Source organism: Dromaius novaehollandiae, chromosome 12 (assembly GCF_036370855.1).
Source record: "Dromaius novaehollandiae isolate bDroNov1 chromosome 12, bDroNov1.hap1, whole genome shotgun sequence".
Classification (NCBI taxonomy): Eukaryota; Metazoa; Chordata; class Aves; order Casuariiformes; family Dromaiidae; genus Dromaius; species Dromaius novaehollandiae.
Window position 1 is genome coordinate 1882096 of NC_088109.1, and position 23481 is coordinate 1905576.

At 41.6% G+C, this 23481-nt stretch overlaps 1 protein-coding gene across 4 annotated transcripts in view; it reads left to right on the forward strand.

The window, feature by feature from the left end:
• The window catches only part of DCAF1 (DDB1 and CUL4 associated factor 1), a 58539-nt gene that overhangs the window by 7123 nt on the left and 27935 nt on the right, over positions 1-23481 (forward strand). For 3 of the 4 annotated variants that reach the window (XR_010391178.1, XM_064518626.1, XM_064518625.1), the window contains exons 3-14: positions 3552-3628; positions 4360-4433; positions 5285-5398; positions 7482-7619; positions 8624-9127; positions 10329-10430; positions 12697-12855; positions 15346-15525; positions 16378-16587; positions 17749-17918; positions 20141-20265; positions 21431-22691. Coding sequence is in view for 3 of the 4 variants with exons in the window: in XM_064518626.1 (XP_064374696.1) it covers positions 3552-3628; positions 4360-4433; positions 5285-5398; positions 7482-7619; positions 8624-9127; positions 10329-10430; positions 12697-12855; positions 15346-15525; positions 16378-16587; positions 17749-17918; positions 20141-20265; positions 21431-22691 (3114 nt within the window). In the remaining variant the exon portion in view is untranslated. Of the gene's footprint in view, positions 1-3226; positions 3325-3551; positions 3629-4359; positions 4434-5284; positions 5399-7481; positions 7620-8623; positions 9128-10328; positions 10431-12696; positions 12856-15345; positions 15526-16377; positions 16588-17748; positions 17919-20140; positions 20266-21430; positions 22692-23481 lie in introns of those variants that run through there. The other variant, XM_064518627.1, reaches the window with a different exon arrangement.

A 23481-nucleotide genomic window follows, 5' to 3' on the forward strand; every position in this document is an offset into this window, starting at 1 on the left:
CCACACTTCTGTTTGGAGTACAGGATTTCAGAAGTAGCCTTGGTTTAAAGGAGTCTGTTGGAAGAGATCCTACGAGTGCTTACCAACTCCAGCTTTTGTTAGCTGATGTGCTGGGGCAGAGTAGTGCTCTCGCACATTGTTTTAGACGAGACAGAGGAAGCTGTGGTCGCACTTGTTGGAGAGTGACATTTTTCTACTTCCTTCTGCCCTCTGAGCTAAGTGAGAGAAATCTTCCTTGTGTGGAGGGGAGTCCATTAAACATGATGCCGAGGCAGCATATGTGAGAGCGCAGTAGTGAGTGTTTCGACAGTAATAGGACAGTAACAACCACACGGTGGCTTACAGGCCACAGGTGAATTGTCAGTTCTGAAGAAGTTAGTTTTCTGGATTAATTAACTAATAAATTAGTTTTCTGCACTGTCAGAAAGTATGAATGTAAGAAAACAGTGTCAGCAAATGACAAATACATAATATTATATGGGTTAAAAAAATTGTAGATTGAAATGATCCTTCAAAAGCATTAGTTCATAGTTTGGGTGCAACTCATGTTGAAACATACTGGCAAATCCTGGGAGCCAGATCCTTCACGGGGTCCTGAGAGCCTTTTAAATAAAGAGAATAAATCGGCACCTCAACGTCATTCTTTCTGGCTTCATCTCCACAAGTCAGACATGGCATATAGTGTGCCGATATTTGGGCTGCTTTAAATTATGCCGTCTAGATCAGTGGGGATGTAGCAAAGTTGAGAGATACTAATGTGTAGCCCGCTGCCCCTTCTTTCCCCAGCCCCAGGGTGAGCTCAGTTTGTAGCAAGTGAAGATGAGTACCTGACTGACTTTTTGAAGATGACCTGCAAAGGCAGTTGTAAAGAGATGGGCAAGAAATAAGACAAAAGCAAGAGGGGAAAGACACCTCCCCCCAGGCCACATAAAATTTGGATTTTTGTGTGCATGCAGACTCTGAATGGCTAGGGAACCAACATAATACCAAGGAAGTCTCAAAACCTGAATAAATATTAACTACTTTTGTGAATTGCTTTTTGTTAAAGCCCTTTCAGCGAAGTACTTTGTGCATGTACATGTGTTATGAAAACGGAATGAGCTTTGTTAGTTGTTTTGTTCTTCTCTCCCTTCAGTGAAGAACTGACAAACCATCTAGATAGATTCATCCAAGACACTTTTCAAACAGCAAGGGCTGAAAAGACTTAACACTTGAACTGTTGAGGAGGAAAGGACATAATTTGGGGGGGATTGAGGTTGTGGGCCAGATAATCTTTTTGAAGCCACCTTTGTATGTTTTAATAAAGAGAAGGGTAATATAAGCAAGTTTGATTCCCCCCCCTCCCCATTTGAAAGTCAGTTTTAAAGAGGCGGTAATTTTTTTTTATGTTGATCTAATGATTGTGCCTACTTGTCTCAAAAAACTGTAATCGGCAATTCGTGTGCCTGTCTCATCTAGGCTGAGATACTGTTGTTGTCCCTGGGACCAGCCAGCAGCTTCACCTGGCATGCTGTTTGGCTGCTTACCTAAACGGGATGGACTGATAAAAATGTTGCACTTGCTTTCTGTGCTGCTTGTCAGTCCTTTCTGGCAGGCTCTCAAAATGCTGATTATCACCTAAAACGACCTGATAAGTCTGGGGTTCATCTTCTCAACTCCCCATTTGTCCCAGCTGTCTGTCAGCAGGCACCCCTCAAGCTATTAGTTCCTACAGGAAAAAAAAAAAAAAAAAAAAAAGCAGGAGCTGGCAACGGAGTACTTAAGTTACTTGCTTTTTGCCAGAAATCTGTGAGAGCTCAAGCTGTGCCACCTGTTAGCAAGAGACACAATTTGCATTTCTTCAGATTCAGGCTTACTGAAAGTAAATATTAGAACCCCACAGGATAAACAGTTTACTGAAAGTTAATTGTCAGATCAGAGAGAAGCAGGGAAGTACCCTTCTTGTTCCCAATAAGGTAATTTGCTGTTGCTACAATCTAGGCAGGCTTTATAACATCATCCTTTGGCACACTGGCAAATCAGTGTAGTTCACAAAGGCAAGACTAAGTGCATTTTTGCCTCTGATCATTCCTGGCAGCACAGGATATTTTCTGGAAAGTAACAGAAATGGAGCAGAAGTCAGTGACATTCTGTAAGTGAAAGATAAATATTTTTCCAGGAATTCCTGCAGCCTTCCCACTCCGAGAATAAACTGTAGTCAGCTCACTAGCCCTGAGGTGTGAAGACCTTCTATTAAACTGCTGTGCTGACAATAGGTTCCGCACCCCACTGTAGACTTCAGTAGAGGGGAAGAAATGATGTTTTATACCAAGGGAATAAGATGAATTTGGTAGTGCTTTTTTAAAACCTCAGTCTTTATTTCACCTCAAACATTAGGTGCTTCTGCTGGACAGCTTCTTGAAGAAAGACAGCGCATGTGTATGGGGATATTTATTGTTTGACCGTGAGATACTCTTCCTGTTCTTCATTTCTTTTAAATAGAAATAATTCATTCCTGTATCGTTTATTCTAAGTGAATCAGAGCATGGGATTTCTTGTATCTGCTGAGGCTGCTTCTCAATTTGGGGGAAGGCATAACTTTAAAACAACCTCTGATATTTTGCTGATACAGAGTAGCATTTAACTTATTTGAAGGTCTATGAATGGGTAGCCAGCTGAGTTTCTCCTTGGCCTAACTGTTACAATAGCTGACATGCTTGGTAAAAAATTGAGCTTGGATGGAGCTGAAGGGATACAACTAGAACAAAATAACTTAGTTGGAGCAGGTGCCCCTGCACGGACTGAATAGGAAGAAGGACTAAGTCACCCATTCACGAATTACCCTACCGCAAAAGAGAGAGACTATATAATGGTCTTTTGGGTTTTTTTTTTCCTTTTCTTTTTAGGATAGCACAAGCCCCCTATGCCTTCTTGTCTTCTGTAAAAAGAACTCCATTAGAAAAAGCTGAGGCAGTCATACTGCTTCATTGTTAGTGCCTTCTCCAACTGTTAGGCAGTTTTCTTTAGGGAAAAAAACCCCCAAAAACCAAGAGGTGCGGTATTGGGAATTTCTTACAGAATGTGTTGTAGAACACCACTAGGACTCTAATGTGAGTAAATGAAAGGTATTGGCCCACCTGCATTTTACCTCAGTAGAGCTTTCTAAAGTAGTGAGAGATTTCTAGCAGGATAAGCTTTGTTTTCATTTTCTTTAGAATCGAATGAAGTGGGATGGAATTACCTGTCTCCTAGGAGGAAAACTTACTCTATTCACTGCTTCCCCTTTTGGAGTTCTGGCAGTCAGCCTCCTCCAGAGCAGTACGCTTGTGCACCACTGGGATGTTGGTATGGGTCGAGTGTGTTTGGGGTGGGTTGAAATGAGGTATAAGAGGCAAGTCTCTTTTTTCCTTGTTCTTCTTTGGTGGACAGTCTGAAATCCTCTGGTAGCACTAAATACAGCTCAAATGAGGGTTGATGAGTTATTTTATAGTATATCGACAAACTGTGAGTTGTTGTCTACTAGGACAAGACTGAGTGTGGATTCTGCTCATTTTCTATTATTCTTTCTGTAGAATGTCTGAGCTGATTGAGAAGGAGACTGAAGAGTACCGCAAAGGAGATCCAGACCCATTTGATGACCGACATCCAGGTAAGATTTGCTGAATGTCTTTGGCAGCCCCAGCTCTATCTCAACTGGTACCTGGTTAATTCGTATTTAAAAGTAAGCAAAATCTAGCCTGAATGTGTTCTGCTTCTCAAGGTCTGATACTGCTTTCAGACTGGGGAATTGTGTTCTGTAGTGTTGATATCTGACAATTTTGAAGTTTGTTTTCAACATTTTGAGGCCCTGGGCAGACTTTTGAAAGAGTATTCCAGAGGCTGATTTATGAAATAAGGGTATGATTATGTTGACAAGTTGCAGTTAATGTGAAATGCTGGGTCTGAGGTGGACAGAGAGGGCAGTCCATCTCAAATTATTTTGAATTGCCTTGAATTTGCTGTTGGGTAAGTGTAGTGCTTTGGGATGTTTTTTTTTTGTTTTGGGGTTTTTTGGATTTTTTTGGAGATGATTTATTTTCAAATTACTGGAAGCAGTTTGGCTGACATCCACATCTTCACTGTCTACAGAAATGACAGTTCAACACTCTTGGGCCAATAAGATCTGTTATGCTTTGAATAGTAGGGTATTATTTTATGGAGGTAACGCCTAGTAGAAGAGATATTAACTCAATTATTAATTTTTACAATTTCTCCTGTAATTTTCCTTCTGAGAAAGGTCCTGCTAAGTAGAATATTGCACAATTGATTTGAGGATAGCATTCAGTATCAATCTTGAAGTCTTGAGGTAGCTAGGTACATCTTTTCCTGTTTCTCCTGCAGGTCGAGCAGACCCAGAGTGCATGCTTGGTCACTTGCTAAGGATACTTTTCAAGAATGATGATTTCATGAATGCGGTAGGTTTGCCCTGAGAACTGCACCTGACAATCCCTGCCACCTTCTTATGGTTTCTGTCTTTTTGTGCTTATTTAATATTAATTTTGCTGGTGTTGGGACTATTTCTTTCGTAACAGTGTTTCTTTAACAGTGGCAAGCAAGTCACAGTTTAAACCCAGTTTAAGTGACTCAACGAAGGGGGGGGTTTATTAGCTGTTCAGGAGTGCTGGAATATTTATAGTAATAATTGAATTAGTTCTTCTCTAAGCTTATCATTCTGTAAAGAAATTACTGCTCCTCTAATATAAATTTAAAAGCATAATTAACTTTCATAATGGGAATTAATACCATTAATTCCAGTGATTGGAGACTCTACCTTTAAATACTTGGAAATGCTGGACTGCCTGTAAGAGCAGAGGAGTACAGTAGTTCTTGGAGGCTTAGGGAGAGGATTAGGAGGCAAAACTCTGGCTTTCCTCTTGCCTTGCTACACTTGTAACATCAGTTTATTGCTAGAACTTTTGTTACCCTCGTCTCCCTACAAATATCTGTATTGGTATACGTTGCTGTAGGGATTCTGCCAGAATGCTTATTGAATTGTATTTTTATGCATTTGGCTTTACAAATCAGTTCAAGATGGATATTCAGTCAGTGAATAGCAGATTAGAAGGAAATTCTGCTTCTCTGAGAAGTTATTTCAACTTCTGAGGCATTGGAGAGAGCAGGTTAACACACTTGTTGTCTGTAGATCCAGGGCTTATGTGTATTTTTCATTTTATTATTTTGCTGTTGCGGGAGTTGTAAGGATTTCACTGCTCTGGTTTTGGTCAGAGATGAATTTCAAACAAATGCTGTTCCTGATCTTCTCTAGCTAGTGAATGCTTATGTGATGACAAGCAGAGAACCTCCACTAAACACTGCTGCCTGTCGACTTCTTCTGGACATCATGCCGGGCCTGGAAACTGCTGTTGTCTTTCAGGAAAAGGTATCCTTTATACTAAGGCTTGATTCATAAACTTGGTGTATTATATACCCCAACAATTCCTCCAACAGGAGAAATCAGTAAAAAGGAAGATTGAAGCTCTGTCTCTGGGAGACAATCTGTTCCGTCTTATTAATGTGTTTTTTATTTTCTTTAGCGTTAGCTTGTTCGGCTCACCAAATCTTGGGTGGTCCATAGCTTCTAAGGTATAATGGAGACTGATTCATGCAACAGAGGAACTGGAATTTAATATTTTGGGAAATGGTGTACTTTGAATTGATATTTTATAGGCCTGGGTATGGAGCAGGTCATATAGAAAGTTAAGTCTCACTGTAGTAGGCTCACCCAGTAATTCAGAACTACAGCAAAGCGATAACGTTATTAGAGCTAAGCAATAAGTCGTACTTTGACTAAGTGGTCTAAAATCCACATGTTTTGTGGGGATTATCTAGAGCTGTGATGGGCAGCTGAATAAAACTTCTGTGTTTTTGAAGAATGTGTGGAGGGGTTAAAAGTGAGGAGAAAGTTGATTTCACTGCTAAGTTACCTGATCTGTAAAATTAAGATCATCTTAAGTTTGGAAATCAGATAATGCTTTTATATAAAAGTCCCAAATGAGTTTCTTTACTGTTAAAATTATGAATATGAGCTCTGAAAACATAAGAGGGAAGAATAATATGCTCCCTTTGTGAACTGAATTTGAGATCTTTAACCTGTCTAGAGGTTAAGGCTTAGAGATTTTTGATCCATACAAGTTGAACAGCGAACTGTCAATTTGCTTTTAGGGGTGATTTGAATATAACTTTTTTTCTGAGATAAAAAATCTCTGTGTGAATTGAAATTAAATTTTTAAGTCAAATTTTGAATTTAAGGATTTTTTTTTCTTTTAACTAGAGAGCCTGTGCTGAGTTCCATACTGTAACTTTGGGTGCTTGGATGTAGGAGATTTTGGGACAGTTAACCAAGTGCACTGTTTTAACAGTTTGTATTATTCCAGTCATAAAGAGGCCCTCTGGCGGCCAATATATTTCACATCTCATTGATTTTTAATGATTTAAGAGCATTTAAGTAATAATGTGAATTTAAATATATAATAGGCAACACTTTAAAAATCTGTGAGCCGAGAGTTCTCATGGAAATATATAACTGCTCATCATTACTTTTAGCTGATCTTTTATCATGTTGTAACTATAGTGGTCCAAACCATGTGCAAGATCCCTGTTAAGCTGCTAAGCTGTTATATGCTGCTTCAAGGTCCCATAAGGATTTAGAGAAAAAAAAAAATGGAATCTTCCGTTCTTACCTGTTGTATTTGGACTGTTTTAATTTTAATTTACACTTATCCAGCCTGGTGGAAAAAATGCATGTCAGGCTGTGTTCAATACTGTCTAGTTTGTTACTACTAAAAGCATTAACTGTATTTAACATGAAGATTTTCATTTGTAAAGTTGATATACTTCCACGCACTTCTCTTTTCTCAAACCATTCTAGATTTGTGGCTATGTTGACAATTGTTCTTTGGGTTCATAAGTAATCATTAATATAAATAGTTCCTCTGGCAACAGCTAGCTTGCTGATTTAAGTGGCTTCTCAGTTTGGCCCTAGTAAGCTTTGAAGCTTCTAGTGAAATGTAAGAACTTTAGCCAAACTTTATACTATTTGGTATAAATTCAGCACCAGTCCTTTGGAATCTGCTAAACTGCTGGAGAGTTACATGTGTGCAACTGGCACTTTGTTTGTTTGTTTTTCTGGTGGTGTTTGTTTGTTTGGCTAATCAATTTATACTTGTGTTTTGCTACTTTCTAGGCAATAAGTTGAATTGCCACTCTGGAAGATTTCTGCAGGTGTGCAAATCTTGATCCCAGATATCTGATGCCTGGCAATAGTTTTGTGCAGCTTGCACTGTTAAGTTTTTTTTGCTTCCCGATAGCTTACAGTTTTGATTCATAACTTAATCAGCAGGAAATCCAGCCCAATCATTACTTGAGAAAGGAAGAATTGTTACCAACAGACTCTTTCATTGGGACCAAGGAGGAAAAACTGAAGTATAACTGTTGGAATTACTTTCTTACTTTCCTCATTCTAGGAAGGCATAGTTGAAAATCTCTTTAAGTGGGCGCGAGAGGCTGATCAGCCATTGAGGACGTATGCAACAGGGCTGTTGGGAGGAGCAATGGAAAACCAAGATATTGCTGCAAATTACAGGGATGAGAACTCACAATTGGTAATGATCTACTGATGTGCTTTTCTTCTTTAGAGGACAGAGATGTATATCCCTTTTTTGTTGTTATTGGGGAGCTCACATTCATGAATTAATATATGGGTTTTGCAGTCATTCTGATAATAGCCGTAAGAGTTGGCAGCTCATGCTCTGCATCCCTTCCCAACCACGCATTTGTTAATCCTGTGACATGCAGCCTGATTATTGTTGCACAGGTTGTGTTTTTAAAAATGCCTGTGGAAACCTGAGAAAGAAAATACTATTCTTTCTTATGGATCTTATGTTCCTCACTCCCTTAAAGCTTTTGAAAATTTTGCTTTAAAACCATAATTATTGCATGTGGTGGCTTAAGTACTGGGCTGAGGCTTTAAAATTAAAGATAAATCAACAGGAGACAACTTAATATGAAGTTTCATTTACTTTTATTCTAAACCTTTTGCCAGTTTAGTATTGATTCTTTATGACTTTTATCAGCAATTGAAATGACTTAGAAGCAGGTAGGATAGGCAAGTTTGGCTTTCAGGATGCTGTACAGCGTGTCAAAACACAAGTGAATTCTTCTAATTCTCACACAGGTGAGGCCTCTAAGAGTAGAAATGAGGCCTTTAAGTTTTGTAGGACTGCAGTTTGAGAGCTACTGCTTCAAAAGGCAGCATTGCCCTTACCCAGGGTTGGACTGGGATGGTGAGATTATGGTGCAAATGGGTGTTTGGTCCTATTAGTGCCCTTATAGCTTCTCTACTCTTGCTGGCTTTCTGGCCGCTTCCTTCTCAGTCAAAAGGAGGCTGTGTGCTGGTACTTCATTTGTAGTGGAAGTAGATATAACAAAAGGGTTGGAGTAGTCTTCTTGCTATTAAACTGTTATTTCTCTGGGTCAAATATACACCACAGCATGCTTGGTATTTTATGCTAAGGAGTTGGTCGTATGTTAAAAGCAAGAATATGGCCAGTGCGAGTTGCGTGTTCAAGGCAGAAAGTGTTCTCATGCTTGCTCATTTGTACAACAGGTGGCTTTGGTGCTTCGGCGGCTGCGAGAGTTACAGGTTACCGAAATGACTACGAAACAAGAAAACAAGCGTCCCAGTCCTCGGAAAGTGCCGTCAGATCCTCTGCTGCCTCTGGATGAAGAGGCTGTGGATATGGATTATGGGGAGATGGCAGTAGATGGAGAGCAAGAGGAAGTTGCTGGGGATATGGAGATCTCCTTTCATCTTGATTCAAGTCACAAGACCAGTAGCAGAGTAAACTCTGCCACAAAACTAGATGATGGGGGACTGAGGAAAAGCAAATCAGGGAAACAACATGAAAGAGACGGCTTCCGGAAGGCCAAGCAAAAGCTGGGCTTCTCCACCTCAGAACCAGAGCGGATGTTTGTTGAACTGTCCAACAGCAGCTGGTCAGAAATGTCCCCGTGGGTGATTGGCACTAATTATACACTTTACCCTTTGACTCCTGCCATAGAGCAGAGGCTTATTCTTCAGTACCTGACTCCCTTAGGGGAGTACCAAGAGGTGAGCATATGAAGGTGGGAGGAAGCAGTCTGTGCTTGAATTATCCTGGTGAAACTACAAGTGGTATTGTGGGGAAGAATCTGGAGAACTACTACGTCATTCTGATATTTCCTGATATGACTGAGATCAGTAGGCTTTCCTAGGGTGTTGATGATTTTTCAGACTGTTTGAAGTCGTAAGGGTGTTAGGGATCTAGCAGGCATGCAGTCTAGTAGCTTGAGCATGTTGCTAGGAATTCTGTTCCTGGTTTCTGTATACTTCTAGGTATTGTTTACATGATACAGGGCAAGTCACTTTATTTGAAATACAGAAATTTTTCCTGCTTATTCTAGAGGAGTTAGATTTCAGCATTAAAATTCTGAGGGAATATGAAACTGAAATGCTAAATGAAATGGCTTGTGTAACCTTAGCAGTAGTTCTGATAAGAACTGGCAGTGCCCACGTTACATAGATTCTTTTGAGAGCCATTGTTATGAATATGGACAAAATAGTTGGGCCGTATTGGATTTACCAAAGAGTGTTTCCTTTTTCCTGTGTTACTGTAAACCTCAATTTAGCATAGCTCTGCAGACCACCTGTATCTCTGCTTAATCATTTTTCTAGCTGGATTTATTTGAATTGAGATGGAACAAAGCAACAAATACAGTGTTGCTTTGTTATATACATTTATGTGTGTGTGTGCACGCACTTGTATGCCCTGCTTCTGAGAGAGCCAAAGAAACATTATCCCCTAATACCCTGCATGCTGACTGGATCACTTCATATGCCAGCAATAATAGGATATAAAAATAGGAATTAATACTATAAAGCTGTTACACAAAGAATTATGCAAGGGTTTTGGTTTGTTGCCCTGCTCTCCTGTTTTTTCTGTTCAGTTGTTGGGTAGTTGTCTTTGCACAGATGGAATGTGGAACCTATCGCCAGGGTGGTATCTGTGTGGACTTGCCATAGCCGCACTTGAAGGAGTGTCTTAAGATTTCCGTGTGGCAGCTGTCATGCACCTTGCTGCAGTCAGCAGATGTATTACAAGAGGTCTGTTAACCTTTATTGCTTCCTATGGATGGAGCTGGTTACCACTGACCTCTCATAACAGGTATCTGCTAATAGGGGAAAACTGGGGGCTTGAGAGAGTAAAAACCAAAACACACCTTGATTTTTCCCATGAAACATTCAGCTAGCCTCCTAACTTAATTTTTCTCAGCTGCTGCCCATCTTTATGCAACTCGGATCAAGAGAGCTGATGATGTACTACATTGATTTGAAGCGAACCAATGACGTGCTGCTCACTTTTGAAGCCCTTAAGGTAAACTACTTCAATAACGCGAATAAGTTCTCTGTAAACATTGTGAAACATTGTGAGTGCATGTCTGCTGCATGGGTCAAAGGGGAATGCTCGCCTCTAGGCCTGTACATCTTGCATGCTACCCTGAGACTGGAATTGGCTTTGACTTAACTTGAATGCGCTGTGTTTTTGTGTTTCTAACTCTGAAATATTGAAAAAAAGAGGGGGAGGATAAAAAGATCTTAGTTGTGAGGTAAGCGCCATTAATTCCCCCTGCCATCTACCTGTCTGAAGATGATAAAAATTCTTTTCTCTATCAAATGCTTGTGTTTCTGCTGCCCTTAGATGGCACTCCTGCTATTCCACTGCCTGTCATCTCAAGGGACATTTGCAAGGGGGTAAGAAGCATAAGCAGCTCGCTCCCAGGGACTCCAGCATGATGTCTCTGAGCTTGATGTTTGGAATACGGTAGTTTTGTAGGAGCAATCTGCAGGTTATCTCCCCAAGAAACGAAAACACAAAATAACGCTCCCTATCTGAACCTGTAATGCAGCAGCAGCTGCAAAATATATTTTTATGTGTTAATTTTTCTGTGAGGGTTTTTTTCCCTCTCTTGCAGTAACTTCTGTCTCTGGTCCTCCAGTGTCATGTTTCTCACTGTTTCATTAGTGCCTTGATTTGTCATTTGTCTAAGGAATTATTTCCAAGGAACAGTGTTCCCATGAAAGGTGTGGGTTACCTGAGCTGGGGGTGTGCATGTGTGCACGTGCAGTGGTTCTTATTGTTACCTTTTACTTATTGCTTACCTCTACTATAACTTGTAGTTAATACAGTGAAGTACAGTAAACTCCAGTGCAGCTGCACACCTGAGTTTTAACAGTAGCTTTTAACTTTCATTTCGTAAAACTTTTTTTGCCAGCAACACGGCATATATGAAGTGTGAATACAACCTTGAGTGTTTCATAGTGATTTAGAAAGTGAGTTAATGTAGAGAGAATAGGAAGAACACTTAGTGTTCCGTTGGATAATTTCTGAATTGTTCTGCTTTTCTTGCACTTCATTTGCAGGAAGTGTAAAACAACCTGATACAGCTGTCTTTTTTGCTTGTCATTTACCTTTGTATTCTGATTTCTTAAATAAGTTACATTTCTTGTGTGGAGCCTGAAATAGCATTCCTTATCTGCAACTGATAATGTGCCAACTTAACGCATGGAATTTTGGGTCAAACTTGTTATGGTACAAGAACCCTTTTGTGGCACTTCTGATGGGGGACACCCCCCCCCCCAAAAAAAAAAAAAAGCTACAAAGGGAAGACAAAGAATTTACAGATATCTGTAATTAGAGGGAAGTTTTCTGACCAAAGAGAGAGTGCAGCAGTTTTGATTACCAGCTCTAGTTCACTGATTAGATACAGGTGCCATTTTAGAAGACAAATAAATAACAGTTGCACCAAATCTGTATCTTTAAAAAAAAAAAAAAAAAAAAAAAAAAAGATAGTGGCTTTTTTCCAATCCTTTCATGATTTTTTTTTTTAATCAGTACATGTGTGCCATACCATTTCCTACCTTGTGCCTGCCCTAACATTCATGCAGCCATATAGTGAAGCAGATCAAGGAGCCAGTCTGGAGTAAAGCTCACTTCTTTGTTTTGTTTCCCAGATTAGTTTTCAGACAGATCAATTTGACGTTAATTTAGATACTGCTTTAATGCTAGCGTTGGCACAAGGGAAGGGGCAGAAACGGGAATGGGGAAGAAAGGCAGGACTACCTTTTTTGACAGCATAAGTTTAGCCTAGATTAGTCTCAACTAGGAAGCAAGAACTATATATTTAGTGACTGGGGTTTGTACCAGCTCATACCCAAAATCTGCAACAGGTGAAGGTGATCAGTTGAGGAGAAAACGAGGAAAGATATCACAAACTTTTTAGCAGGACTGCTGATAACCTTAACACTATGCAACTTTTAAATCCTGTTTCTGGAGTATACCAGCAAGAAATAGCTATCTAAACTTCGTTTAAATTGCACTCTGGCAGAAAACCTTAACAATCTCTTCAGGCAGTATTCAAGTAAAATAACTTATTATACTGATGGCACTTGTAATAGGGAGACATATAAAAGTAATATATTGGCTAAATATTACATTCTGCAATTCAGTATAATGGGAGGCGGGAAAAAAGGGGCAAAGCAGGGGGTGCCGTTTTTTCCTGCCATCTGCCTTCCTGCAGGGGGAGGGAGAGCGGATAACAGTTTGAAGAATTCTAGTCTAATCCACTTTCATCTTTCCTTAGCATTTGGCATCGTTGCTGCTGCACAACAAGTTTGCGACGGAGTTTGTTGCTCATGGAGGAGTGCAAAAATTGCTAGAGATCCCACGTCCTTCTATGGCAGCCACAGGGGTCTCCATGTGCTTATATTATTTGTCTTACAATCAAGATGCCATGGAGAGGGTAAGAGACATTCTTTTAATAGAACTGTAGTGATTCCCATGGTTTGAGGGGCTTACTCTTCCTACCCGAGTTCAAACAGTGAATAAACATCTCTTAAGCTGAAAAGCAAATTTATATTTAAGACCTTGGCATGTGCAGAGTCAATGGGAAGTATATAAATAGTGGTGCATTCGAGGGTGTTTTGTTTATGGGTTTCAGCTCCCAGCAAATGTAGCTGAAGAACTGTCTTGAGGGCATTGTCTCAAAGCTTCCTTCCCCCTCTTCACCCTTCTCTTGCACCTCTTTTAACTCCTCCATTCTCATTTGTCTTTCCTTTCCCATCTGATCCAGCTGACTCCTGTACTTGGAGCTGCTTTTCCATGCACAGTCTACTGATAGCTTCAGTGTTACACTGACCCTGGTCAGGTCCTGGACAGCAGTGTGACTTTGATGTTGTTAGACCTGCTTTGGTCCTCTGTTGCAGTCTGGTCTCCACTGGGCAGGAAATCAAGTTAAATGATATTAAGGATTCTCTGTGGCCTGAACTTATGTTAAAATAGCTGATGATGAAGACAAATTCCTCACCTCATGTTTTATCATGAAAAGAAATTCATAAAAGGCTCCTCCTGTCAGTTTGTTTAGCGCTCCTTCGTGAGGATCACTTCAGACGGGTTGGTTTGGCCGTCTTCCCTTAAACTTCAGTTTCCCAGATACTTTAAACAGTGAATTATATCTCCTTCCTTATAATGGCAGCAGCACTTCCCTGCTGATCCAGATTTAGGAAATGATCAAATTTATTCTGTAGCTGCTGTCATGCCAAAAAAATTGGCATGCTTTCAGCTTGTCCTTGCCTTGTGAGCATTAGCACTGGCATGTGGGAGCATCCCGCTCTAAGATGCGTTCAAGGCGACTGCTAAATTGCAGCCTTAAGCACTTTCGGAGTGATGGCTTGTGCTTCCAGGCCTGTCACTGGGAGTGTTTGGATTTTTTATTTTTTTCAGTTGAAGATAGAAGTTAAACTAGTAACTTTACATTTTTGCATATTCTTTCCTAGTTTCTGGTGCTGCCCAAATTTCTGTTTTGATTTGACATGCTTAACACTGTTAAGCACGTAGAGGCTAGAATGGTAGTGGTTATTTAAGGACGTATTGGTGTAAATTCTGATGACATTTTTATTCTGCAGGCATTCAGATGGTCCTGTCAACCATGATTACTGAAAGGTTTTTGAGCTCACTCATATATGTGCCCTTTATTGTATCTCCCTTATGAGAGCATGAAAGGTGAAATGGGCATAATGTTCCTTCCAGTTCTTTTTGCCAACTATGTCAGCAAAGTGGATCCTGGCTGTATATGACCTGCTTTGGTGTTTCTCTAAACTTTGATATTTGTCTTGAGAAAACTCTCTGCCCTCCTTCCCCCCCTCCTCTTTTTTTTTGTTCCACTTGCTGCTTTCGTGGTTCTTCAAAAGAAAAAACAAAAGCCTGCAGCGAGATGCTGCATGGGGATTCCTTCTCCATGGCATCCTCATGCCATATTGTAAAGACATGTAGCTGTTTGTAGTGACACTGTCTCATCAGTGACATGGTAGCCCTAATATTGACAGGTAGCAGGTAGAGCAGGTTTCTTTTTGCTCTGGGCAAGCACAAGTCCTCTGTGCTCCGTTCCTCTCTTGCCTTTGGAGTTCGGAGGAAGCCAGCTTCAATGGCAGTCCCTTGCCATTTAGTCTATGCCAAGCCTCAGATCTTGGGGTGGAGGCAAGACTGGAGAGGGGAATGTAGTCATCTCTGAGTACATGTCTAACACCAGCAGAGAAGAGACCAAAAAATCTTCTGACTTTGCATAAAAGCAACTGGTGCCAATGCTCCAGCTCCCTGCGCTGTTCCCACTGGCACTGACCCTGACAGAGGATTCTGAGTTCCTCATCGCTGGACGGAAAAGCTCAGCTCTGACCACATGGTCTGCACCTCTCAGAGACAGGATCTGAGAAAAGAAAGAGACCAGCTAAGTTGTCACTTTGCAGTGAAAGTTCAAGCTTTAGATTTGCATTTGATGATCTTTGTGCTTCCCCTAGACTTTGGTGCTACTGAGGTTTGCTAGAACTTCAGTGTAGTGTATGATGCTGTTACTTACATTCAGCAGAATTTTTGTTTCTTCATTGGAAACATCTCTTCCTCCTCTCGCTTTAACAGAGTGCTCTCTTTGGATAGCTCAAAATGATGCACAGAGAGGCTCTCTGGAACTGTACTGTGTTTAGGTCTGGGAATGGGCCCACAGTGCCTGGTTTTATATTGCCATATCATGACCATATTAGCCCCACTGAGGCCTGCTTTTACTGCTCTGGAAATGGGACTTCTATTTCATGTCTCAGAGAACAGTTACTCCCATCTAGACTTGGGACGTTTGTCCCCTGTCTGTTTGCATCTCAAAGAACCCTCATTCTCCTCAGACTAATTGATTTCTCTTCTGCAATCTGTTTGTAGTTGTTCTCACAAATCTTCTTTTGCTTTCTAGGTGTGCATGCATCCCCATAACGTGCTCTCGGATGTAGTGAACTACACCCTGTGGCTGATGGAGTGCTCGCATGCCTCCGGCTGCTGCCATGCTACCATGTTCTTCTCCATTTGCTTCTCCTTCCGTGCTGTCCTGGAACTCTTTGACAGGCATGATGGCCTTCGTCGTCTGGTTAACCTGGTAAGACTTGTAGCCCTCTTACATGCTGAATGTTGTTTTAGTGTCAGGTTTTGCACCTTTTACAGTTACTTACTGTGAAGAATTCTAGGGGTTTTTCCTCCTCGATTCCCAAGAGATGGGGAAACAATGGTGAGTTTTCTGTGCAATAGACATGAAGATCCCTTCATCTTTTACTGTTAATATTAATTTTTGTTCTAATCATAGTCCAGAGACTTACTACCTTTTGAGAGCTTTTTGGTGCAACTCCTGTCTTAGGCAGTGCTTACTCAAATAGCGGAGGCTTAGTGGTAGTTCACATGTTTCTTGCCATTCCACATGCATGTGTGGTGGTGTCATGCACCTTTTGGATGCGGACACCTCCAGCCTGGTTCTAGGAGAAGTGTTTGTGCTGTGCTGCGGTATGACTGTGCTAATCACAGTACCACATAAACCTAATTATACTGTTTCCGTGCAAAAGCTGGTCCATCTGCGTGGTATTGTTGTGTGGTCATAACAGCTTAGGTTGGTGCTAATTCAAGGACATCCACTGTGCTTCACTGCGGGATGTAAGCACACTTTGTGTTGTGTAATAGTGCTTAGTTGTACAACACTGCCTCCAGATCTACACTCACGTGACTTCTGGATTTCTTTTTTCATAGATGGCAAAGGAGGGGGAACAGTTCTTTTTAGGCTTACTATTAATGTAAGCAGATAGCTGTCGGAACAGAAAAAGCTTTCATCAGCTGTCTAAAGAGTGTGTTTGTGTATGACTTATCGCAATCTAAGCTGAAAATTGTAGGTGCTTTTTGCTCTGAAGAGTGAGCTGGTGAAATATCCTCTCTCTCTCTGCGCACCCCCAAACTCTTTCTGTAGATAAGCACTCTTGAGATCTTAAACCTGGAAGACCAAGGAGCCCTGCTGAGTGACGATGAGATCTTTGCCAGTCGCCAGACTGGGAAACACACCTGCATGGCCTTGCGAAGGTACTTTGAGGCTCACCTTGCCATCAAACTTGAACAAGTGAAGCAGTCGCTTCAGCGCACTGAGGGTGGCATTCTTGTCCATCCGCAGCCCCCCTACAAGGTGAGCAACATGTTGCAAGCTTTTAATGTTGTTGTGCTTTTGAGTGAATCTGAGCTGCAGGAATACATGGATCTTTTTTGAAGCCGGCAGAATCACTAGACAGTTGATAAGGGTTTTTTGTGCTTTTTTCCTCGTCCCTGTGGACTGACGCTTTCATTGATTAAAATGTAAAAAAGCCTTTGAGGTGCATCTGATCTATATCTGATCAGGGTTCCTGCTTTTCTCCCATGGTTCTACTGCCATATTTCAAAAACTTAAGTTAAAGGTATTAAAACCAAGGATTTTTTTGATACTCATGGAACTTTTTATGCTTTTAAGCTCTGAAAGGGCATATTCTGCAGTTACAGAAAAGTGAGTAATTAGAAAAACTTGAATATGAGTTTATCTTCTGATAACAATGTATCAAACGTGTCTGTAGGACACCATATATTTTAGAAATGAGATGGGAGTTTGCTTGTGTTGGCCATGATTTTTCTTCCCTTCTCCCTGCAAAGTGATTTTAAAACAAATTTTCTGGACGCTTGTTCTGAGGGAGCACATTTGTTTGTGGTTCGTTTATGATGGTTTTCCAGAAATGCTGGAATGATAAAACATAAGTTCCTTTGGCTTCTGTGAAAATACCACTTCTGTTTTCAGTAATCAAAAAAGTAACATGTATAAGCTGTTGTCATTTTGTCTGATTTAAGAATTTTTGACTTGGAGTTGAAAGGCAAGCTTGTTTGGAATTTCCTTTCTCTTCAGTATTTTTTGTAGTTGGAACTTGGGAACTCCTGTAACTCAATGTTTTTGCAGTCCCTTTTAATTCTTTAGCAGAGATTTCTTCCAAATCACGGTCTAGTAACTGCTAGATTAGTAGTTTAAAAGCAGCCTGGAATTTTAATATAACTTCTCTAAATTTATCTAACCTTTCTACAGTAGCAAAGAAACTTAAAGGGTATTATTCTTAAGCTTATTATTGTCTATTATAGTGGCAGTTGCTTCTTTTTCTTTTTTAAATAGCTGGAGGATAACTCACAAAATGAGTATTTAATCTTCAGGGAAGAGCAATAGTCTCTCAGTTTTGATGTGGATGCAGTTTTCAGTTAATTCCCAGCAGTGAAGGGCTTGATCTCTACATTTGTAACCTTTGTAATCTTTCTAGTGCTTCTCTTTTCCCTGCAGGCCTGTTCCTACACTCACGAGCAGATTGTAGAGATGATGGAGTTCCTCATTGAGTATGGTCCAGCACAGCTCTACTGGGAGCCTGCAGAGGTCTTTCTCAAGTTGTCTTGCGTGCAGCTCATGCTTCAGCTCATTTCAATAGCGTGCAACTGGAAGACGTACTATGCAAGGTGAGCTGTTTGCTGTAATGGTGCATTTCTTTAGTGCAGTAAGTTGTGACTCTTAGGCAAGGCACAAAACTTTTAGATTTCCTCCCTCTGTTAGAGAAAGCATCTGAGGCAGGCACATGCTGTTTAGGCAGGGCCTGCGGTACGGTTACATGGTGCTTATGAAAATAAACATTGTGGAAAGCAGGATCAAACTCATGAGGTAGAGGGGGGATATCACAAGGTTTCTGAAATCATCTTTGTAGAGCGTAGTCACACTTCTCTGCCATTTTTTCTGTCTCACAATTTGTTTACCTTTTTGTTGCAGAAGTACTAATTGCATTATTATCAGAGGCTAGAAAACCTTTAAAGCAGAGGGTGAAATCAAGACATGCCTTAATTCTGGAGGGGGGTGGAATGTCCCTTTGGATGTCACAAACTTGGCTGGCTCAAGGAAGGACATTATGTATCACTGAGTTGTTGGCATTTGAAGTTTACTGAGTAGATATAACTGCATAAGGGAGTTGTATGCAACAGGCCAGGGTTTGAGAGAGGAGGAGGAGACTGAAGTTTGTTTCTGTGCTTTGCTCAGGTTAGTGTCCCGGGTTGAAATACCACCAATGAGTTTGTAGAGAAGCTCAACTTGTGATGTTACTTTTAAGTTCTCTCTCCTGTCTTGGCCACAGACATGGGGCACCATGATGTCCTGTTAAGTTTCCATGGCACCTCTTTACTCCCTTCCCTCCCCGCCCCTAATCTTCAGCATCCATATTGCTACTAAAAAGAGAGGGAGCTGCACCAAGCTCTGAGAGGAAAACATTAAGATCCTGTCCCCAGTTCAAAGGGAGGATGGTTACAAGGTTTCTGCCTCTGTTTACCTAATGAACATCTACTCCCAAGGGCGATGGTGTAGTCCTCTCTAGAGATATGTTCACTGGTGAGTCAGTGTCTGCTACAGGTAGCTGTCATCAGCTGCATGCTCATCACCAAGGACTCCCCCTTCCTGATCTCTGCTGCCTACAGGGGCTGCTTGCCTAACCTGACTTGAAAGCTGTGGAAATCTGTTTTGCTCCTGCAGTCCCCTGCCGCCTGCTCTTGCTCTCAGGTTGCGCTCTCCTGGGTAGTTTCTGTTCTCCTGTCTCTTGTTCTCTGCGGCTGTTTCCTAATTGCTGCCTGGGTTAACTCCTACCTTGCCACGCTGGATTACAAACCTTCTGCCTTCCCTCAGCAGAGTGAGGGGTTTGTGCATAGTAAAAGCTGCCGTTGCTTTGCTCCCCCATATCCTTCCCTAAACCTCCTCCCCCAAAAAGGTCAGTGCCATCTCAGTCTGTGGCTGATCTGTCAGCATGTATTCCCCGTTCCTCTCCTTTATCTGGATTATTGAATTTAGAAATAGTGATTGTTACTAAAAATCCATGCTACATCTAATTTTATGATCTGATTTGGGGACTAGGAGAATGGGACTCAGCCGTTTACTCTATGGTTACTTGGTAATTTCAAAGTGACCCTCTGCTTACCACAGATATGAAGCTTTTTCAGTCCTTTTTTCAGTCCTGCTTTTAGGATAGTGGAGTTTCTCTGGTTTCCTCCAAATTTTAGAGGGTACTTATCATTCTCATCTTAAAAGTCCCTTTTTGCTTCTTTAATGTGCTGTCTCAGGCTAGATTTTCTTGCATTGTTTTTCTCTTCCACCTCTTGCTTGATGGCTCTTTTGATCTTCTACACCAGTGTTTCTCTAAACTGTTGCCCAAGTTGGTGCCTTTTGCTGTATCATAATGGTGCGTCTTATTGCTACACAATTTCCCTTCACCTCAGGAAAAACTTCCTTTCGAGTTGACTGGCTAGGAAATATTTTAAACAGCAGTAACTTTCCAACTTAGATGTTGAATTAGATTAGAATAAGAATCTTAATTTAGAATGTTTTGGCAGATACTCATCTTAACGCTCTTATTTTTGGGTATACTAAATTATAATGTTTTTAGGAGCCTATGGGCAAGGTGGGAGGCATGTTGACAGTGAACAGGTGATTGTGCCTATTTACCATATGTGAGCACTGCTGCCTTTGAGGGACGAACATAGAGCCCTTTTAGAGTGGGAAATTTTAAAATCAAAAGGCGCCGTCAGAAACTTCTGATGTGACTGACTTGCTCTTTTTGTTGGAGTAGGGTAGATTGAACACTGTTTTAGGTTGTTGAAACAACTCTATATGTACACATTTAAGAAGTTCTTCTGTTGTCATCTTCCAGGAATGACACAGTAAGATATGCTTTGGATGTACTAGCTATCCTGACTGTGGTTCCTAAAATCCAGTTGCAGCTGGCAGAACCTGTGGATGTATTAGATGAAGCCGGATCTACTGTTTCTACTGTGGGTAAGCTGAATGTGGTCTTGATGCAGACATCTATCAGTTGTCATCTTCTACGTGGTGCTTCAGCTGACTGTTTCTCGCCTACAGTGAGACACAGGCTAAAATAATTCATATATTCAGAGTTACTGTCAGGGATGCAAATGAACAGTAGAGCAGACTGGTTTAAAATGGTGTCATGACTGGTGCTGTGGTTGGATTATAAATTCGAAGGTATGGTCTTTGACTCACTTATTTTCCAAGACCTCACTGAATACAAATGTAGGCAAGTCCCCTTTTGTAATGGGACTGTTAGGTTCCCTCAGCTTCCCAGAAATTTAGGTCTCCTGAGGATATGGCATTTGGGAATATGGGAGAAGAATAATTATTGTTATGTATTTGTTTGAGTTATTCATTAATTGGCTACCTGCAGATTCAGTATGCAAATGATTGAGTTGTCTGGACCAGATCTAAAATCTACACATTAAATGGCGCCTGACTTGTTTAAGGAGGGGGGAGGAGAAGGTGGAAGTGGGAAGTGCTAGATGTGGGCAGGAGGCAATTTCTTTTGCACAAAATCTTTCTCTGGACAAGACACCTATCCTTCCTTGAAGGAAGGTTTTGATCTGAAATGGACATGAAAATAATAGGATCTCTCTGGCTGGGGAAAAAAATAATCCTGATACCAGGTTTTGGTTTTGTTTTTCCCTGACTCATTTAGGAAATGGTGGGGGTTTTTTTTGTTTGCTTGGTTTTTTTTTTGTTTTGTTTTTTTTCTGTTCCCTTCATAACAAGGTCTCCTTCCCCTTCATTTCCACCTTGTTAATATTTATACAAGAGAGTTGCTTTCTGTAATGGGAATCACAGAGGCATGCTCATGCATCTTTCTCTGTGCCAGATATCTCAAAGATGGCAAACCTGGGCCATGCCTGATCACCCTTTTGAAAGGTTACATTTGACTCCTTGCTTACTGATGATGAAGCAGAGGAGCATCAGTGGAGGAAAATGTTTTGCCAGGGAGGTAGAAGAATGTCTCTCACGCTAGTTAGAAGGAAAAAAACTTACTTCAAAAGGTCTCAGAATGAATGTGATTTGCATTTTTTCCTCAGATTTGTAGAAGACTCCCTTTCTTGTCTGATGAACTGTGTAAGGTATATTTAGAGTATTAAAGCATTTCTTTTCCTCTCACTAGGTATTAGCATCATCCTTGGAGTTGCTGAGGGTGAATTTTTCATCCATGATGCAGAGATTCAGAAATCAGCCCTTCAGATCATCATCAACTGTGTATGTGGCCCAGATAACCGCATCTCCAGTATTGGCAAATTCATCTCTGGAACTCCTCGGCGAAAGCTTCCTCAGGCCCCCAAGAGCAGTGAGCACACGCTAGCTAAGATGTGGAATGTGGTACAGTCCAACAATGGTATCAAAGTGCTGCTGTCATTGCTGTCCATAAAAATGCCAATCACGGACGCAGATCAGATCCGAGCATTAGCCTGCAAAGCCTTGGTGGGGCTCTCGCGCAGCAGTACTGTCCGGCAGATCATCAGCAAGCTCCCCCTCTTCAGCAGCTGTCAAATTCAGCAGCTGATGAAGGAGCCCGTGCTTCAGGACAAGCGCAGTGAACATGTCAAATTCTGCAAATACGCTGCTGAGCTGATAGAGCGTGTCTCAGGGAAGCCATTGCTGATTGGCACAGATGTCTCCCTGGCTCGGTTGCAGAAAGCGGATGTGGTGGCCCAGTCAAGGATCACGTTTCCTGAGAAGGAGCTGCTGCTCCTGATTCGGAACCATCTCATCTCTAAGGGCCTAGGAGAAACTGCGTCTGTCCTTACTAAAGAGGCTGACCTACCCATGACTGCAGCATCTCATTCGTCTGCCTTCACCCCTGTTGCTGCTGCTGCCTCTCCTGTGGCCCTGCCTCGCACTCCTCGTATAGCTAATGGCATTTCAGCCCGTTTGGGTAGCCACACTTCTGTAGGTTCCACTGCCACCTCTGTCCATGCTCAGGCAAGGCCAGCTGCATCCCAAGGTCCACTTGCCCTTCCAGGCCCTTCTTACGCCAGCAACTCTCCTCTGATTGGCAGGATTAGCTTTGTCCGGGAGAGGCCGTCTCCCTGCAACGGCAGAAAAATCAGAGTGTTGCGACAAAAATCGGACCATGGCGCCTACAGCCAGAGCCCAGCTATCAAAAAGCAGCTGGACAGACACCTTCCTTCCCCGCCCACGCTGGACAGTATAATCACAGAGTACCTTAGGGAGCAGCATGCCCGCTGCAAGAACCCTGTCGCCACCTGCCCCCCTTTCTCTCTCTTTACTCCCCACCAGTGTCCTGAGCCAAAACAGAGGCGCCAAGCGCCAACTAACTTTACCTCACGGCTGACCCGCAGGGCAGCCTTTCCGAAGTACGGAGGGGTGGATGGTGGCTGCTTTGATAGACACCTAATATTTAGCAGGTAAGGGAGAAAATTGTTTCTTGATTCCTCTGAGTGTCGCCTGTGCCAAAAAGCCTTACCTGGATTCAGGCTGTCGAGTCCTACAGTGGAGTCTCCTTGGACCAACAAGTATCCTAATTTGACAGTGACAACTGGGAGAGCTTTGATATAGGCAATCTTAGAAGCTGTTCCGTTTCTCTTGCTCCTTAGTACTAATTCTTAGTACCTAAAGTATCCTTCTGTATTTTCAGTGTCATGACAACTTGTTAGTGACATTAGCCAGGGAAGCTCCTGGCTCTTTGTCCCCCTTTGGAAGGTAAATATGCAATGCTAATTTTACAAGAGAGACAGAGAGCGTAGCCTTGAGGTTGCTTGGCTGGTAGACCCAGGTCTACTGACGAATGGATGACATAATATCCTTATTTTTGCTCTTGTGGATTAATTTGCACCACTGCCAGTTAGCCTTTCTATATGGCCTCTCTTTGCTGGGCTTAAACTGGAAGATGTGATAGAAAGTTTATAAAATAAAGATGACACATAGAGGAAAGAATCTTTACTCTAAAGCCAACGTCACCTTGGAAAATGATGATGACAGGAGGTTATTTAGTTGATGTGCCATGTCTTGTTGCTTTGAGCATTTCATGACTGTTAGAAGATTTTTGCTAGCTGCCTGTTTTTCCAGGTGACCACATTACAGGTTTTGCATCAATCCAACTATGAAGACAGACTCCAAGTGCTTCAGCATAGTGATGTGCTGTAACGGAAGTACTTAAATCATACAAGATAAACCCCAAAACATTGCAAGCACCAT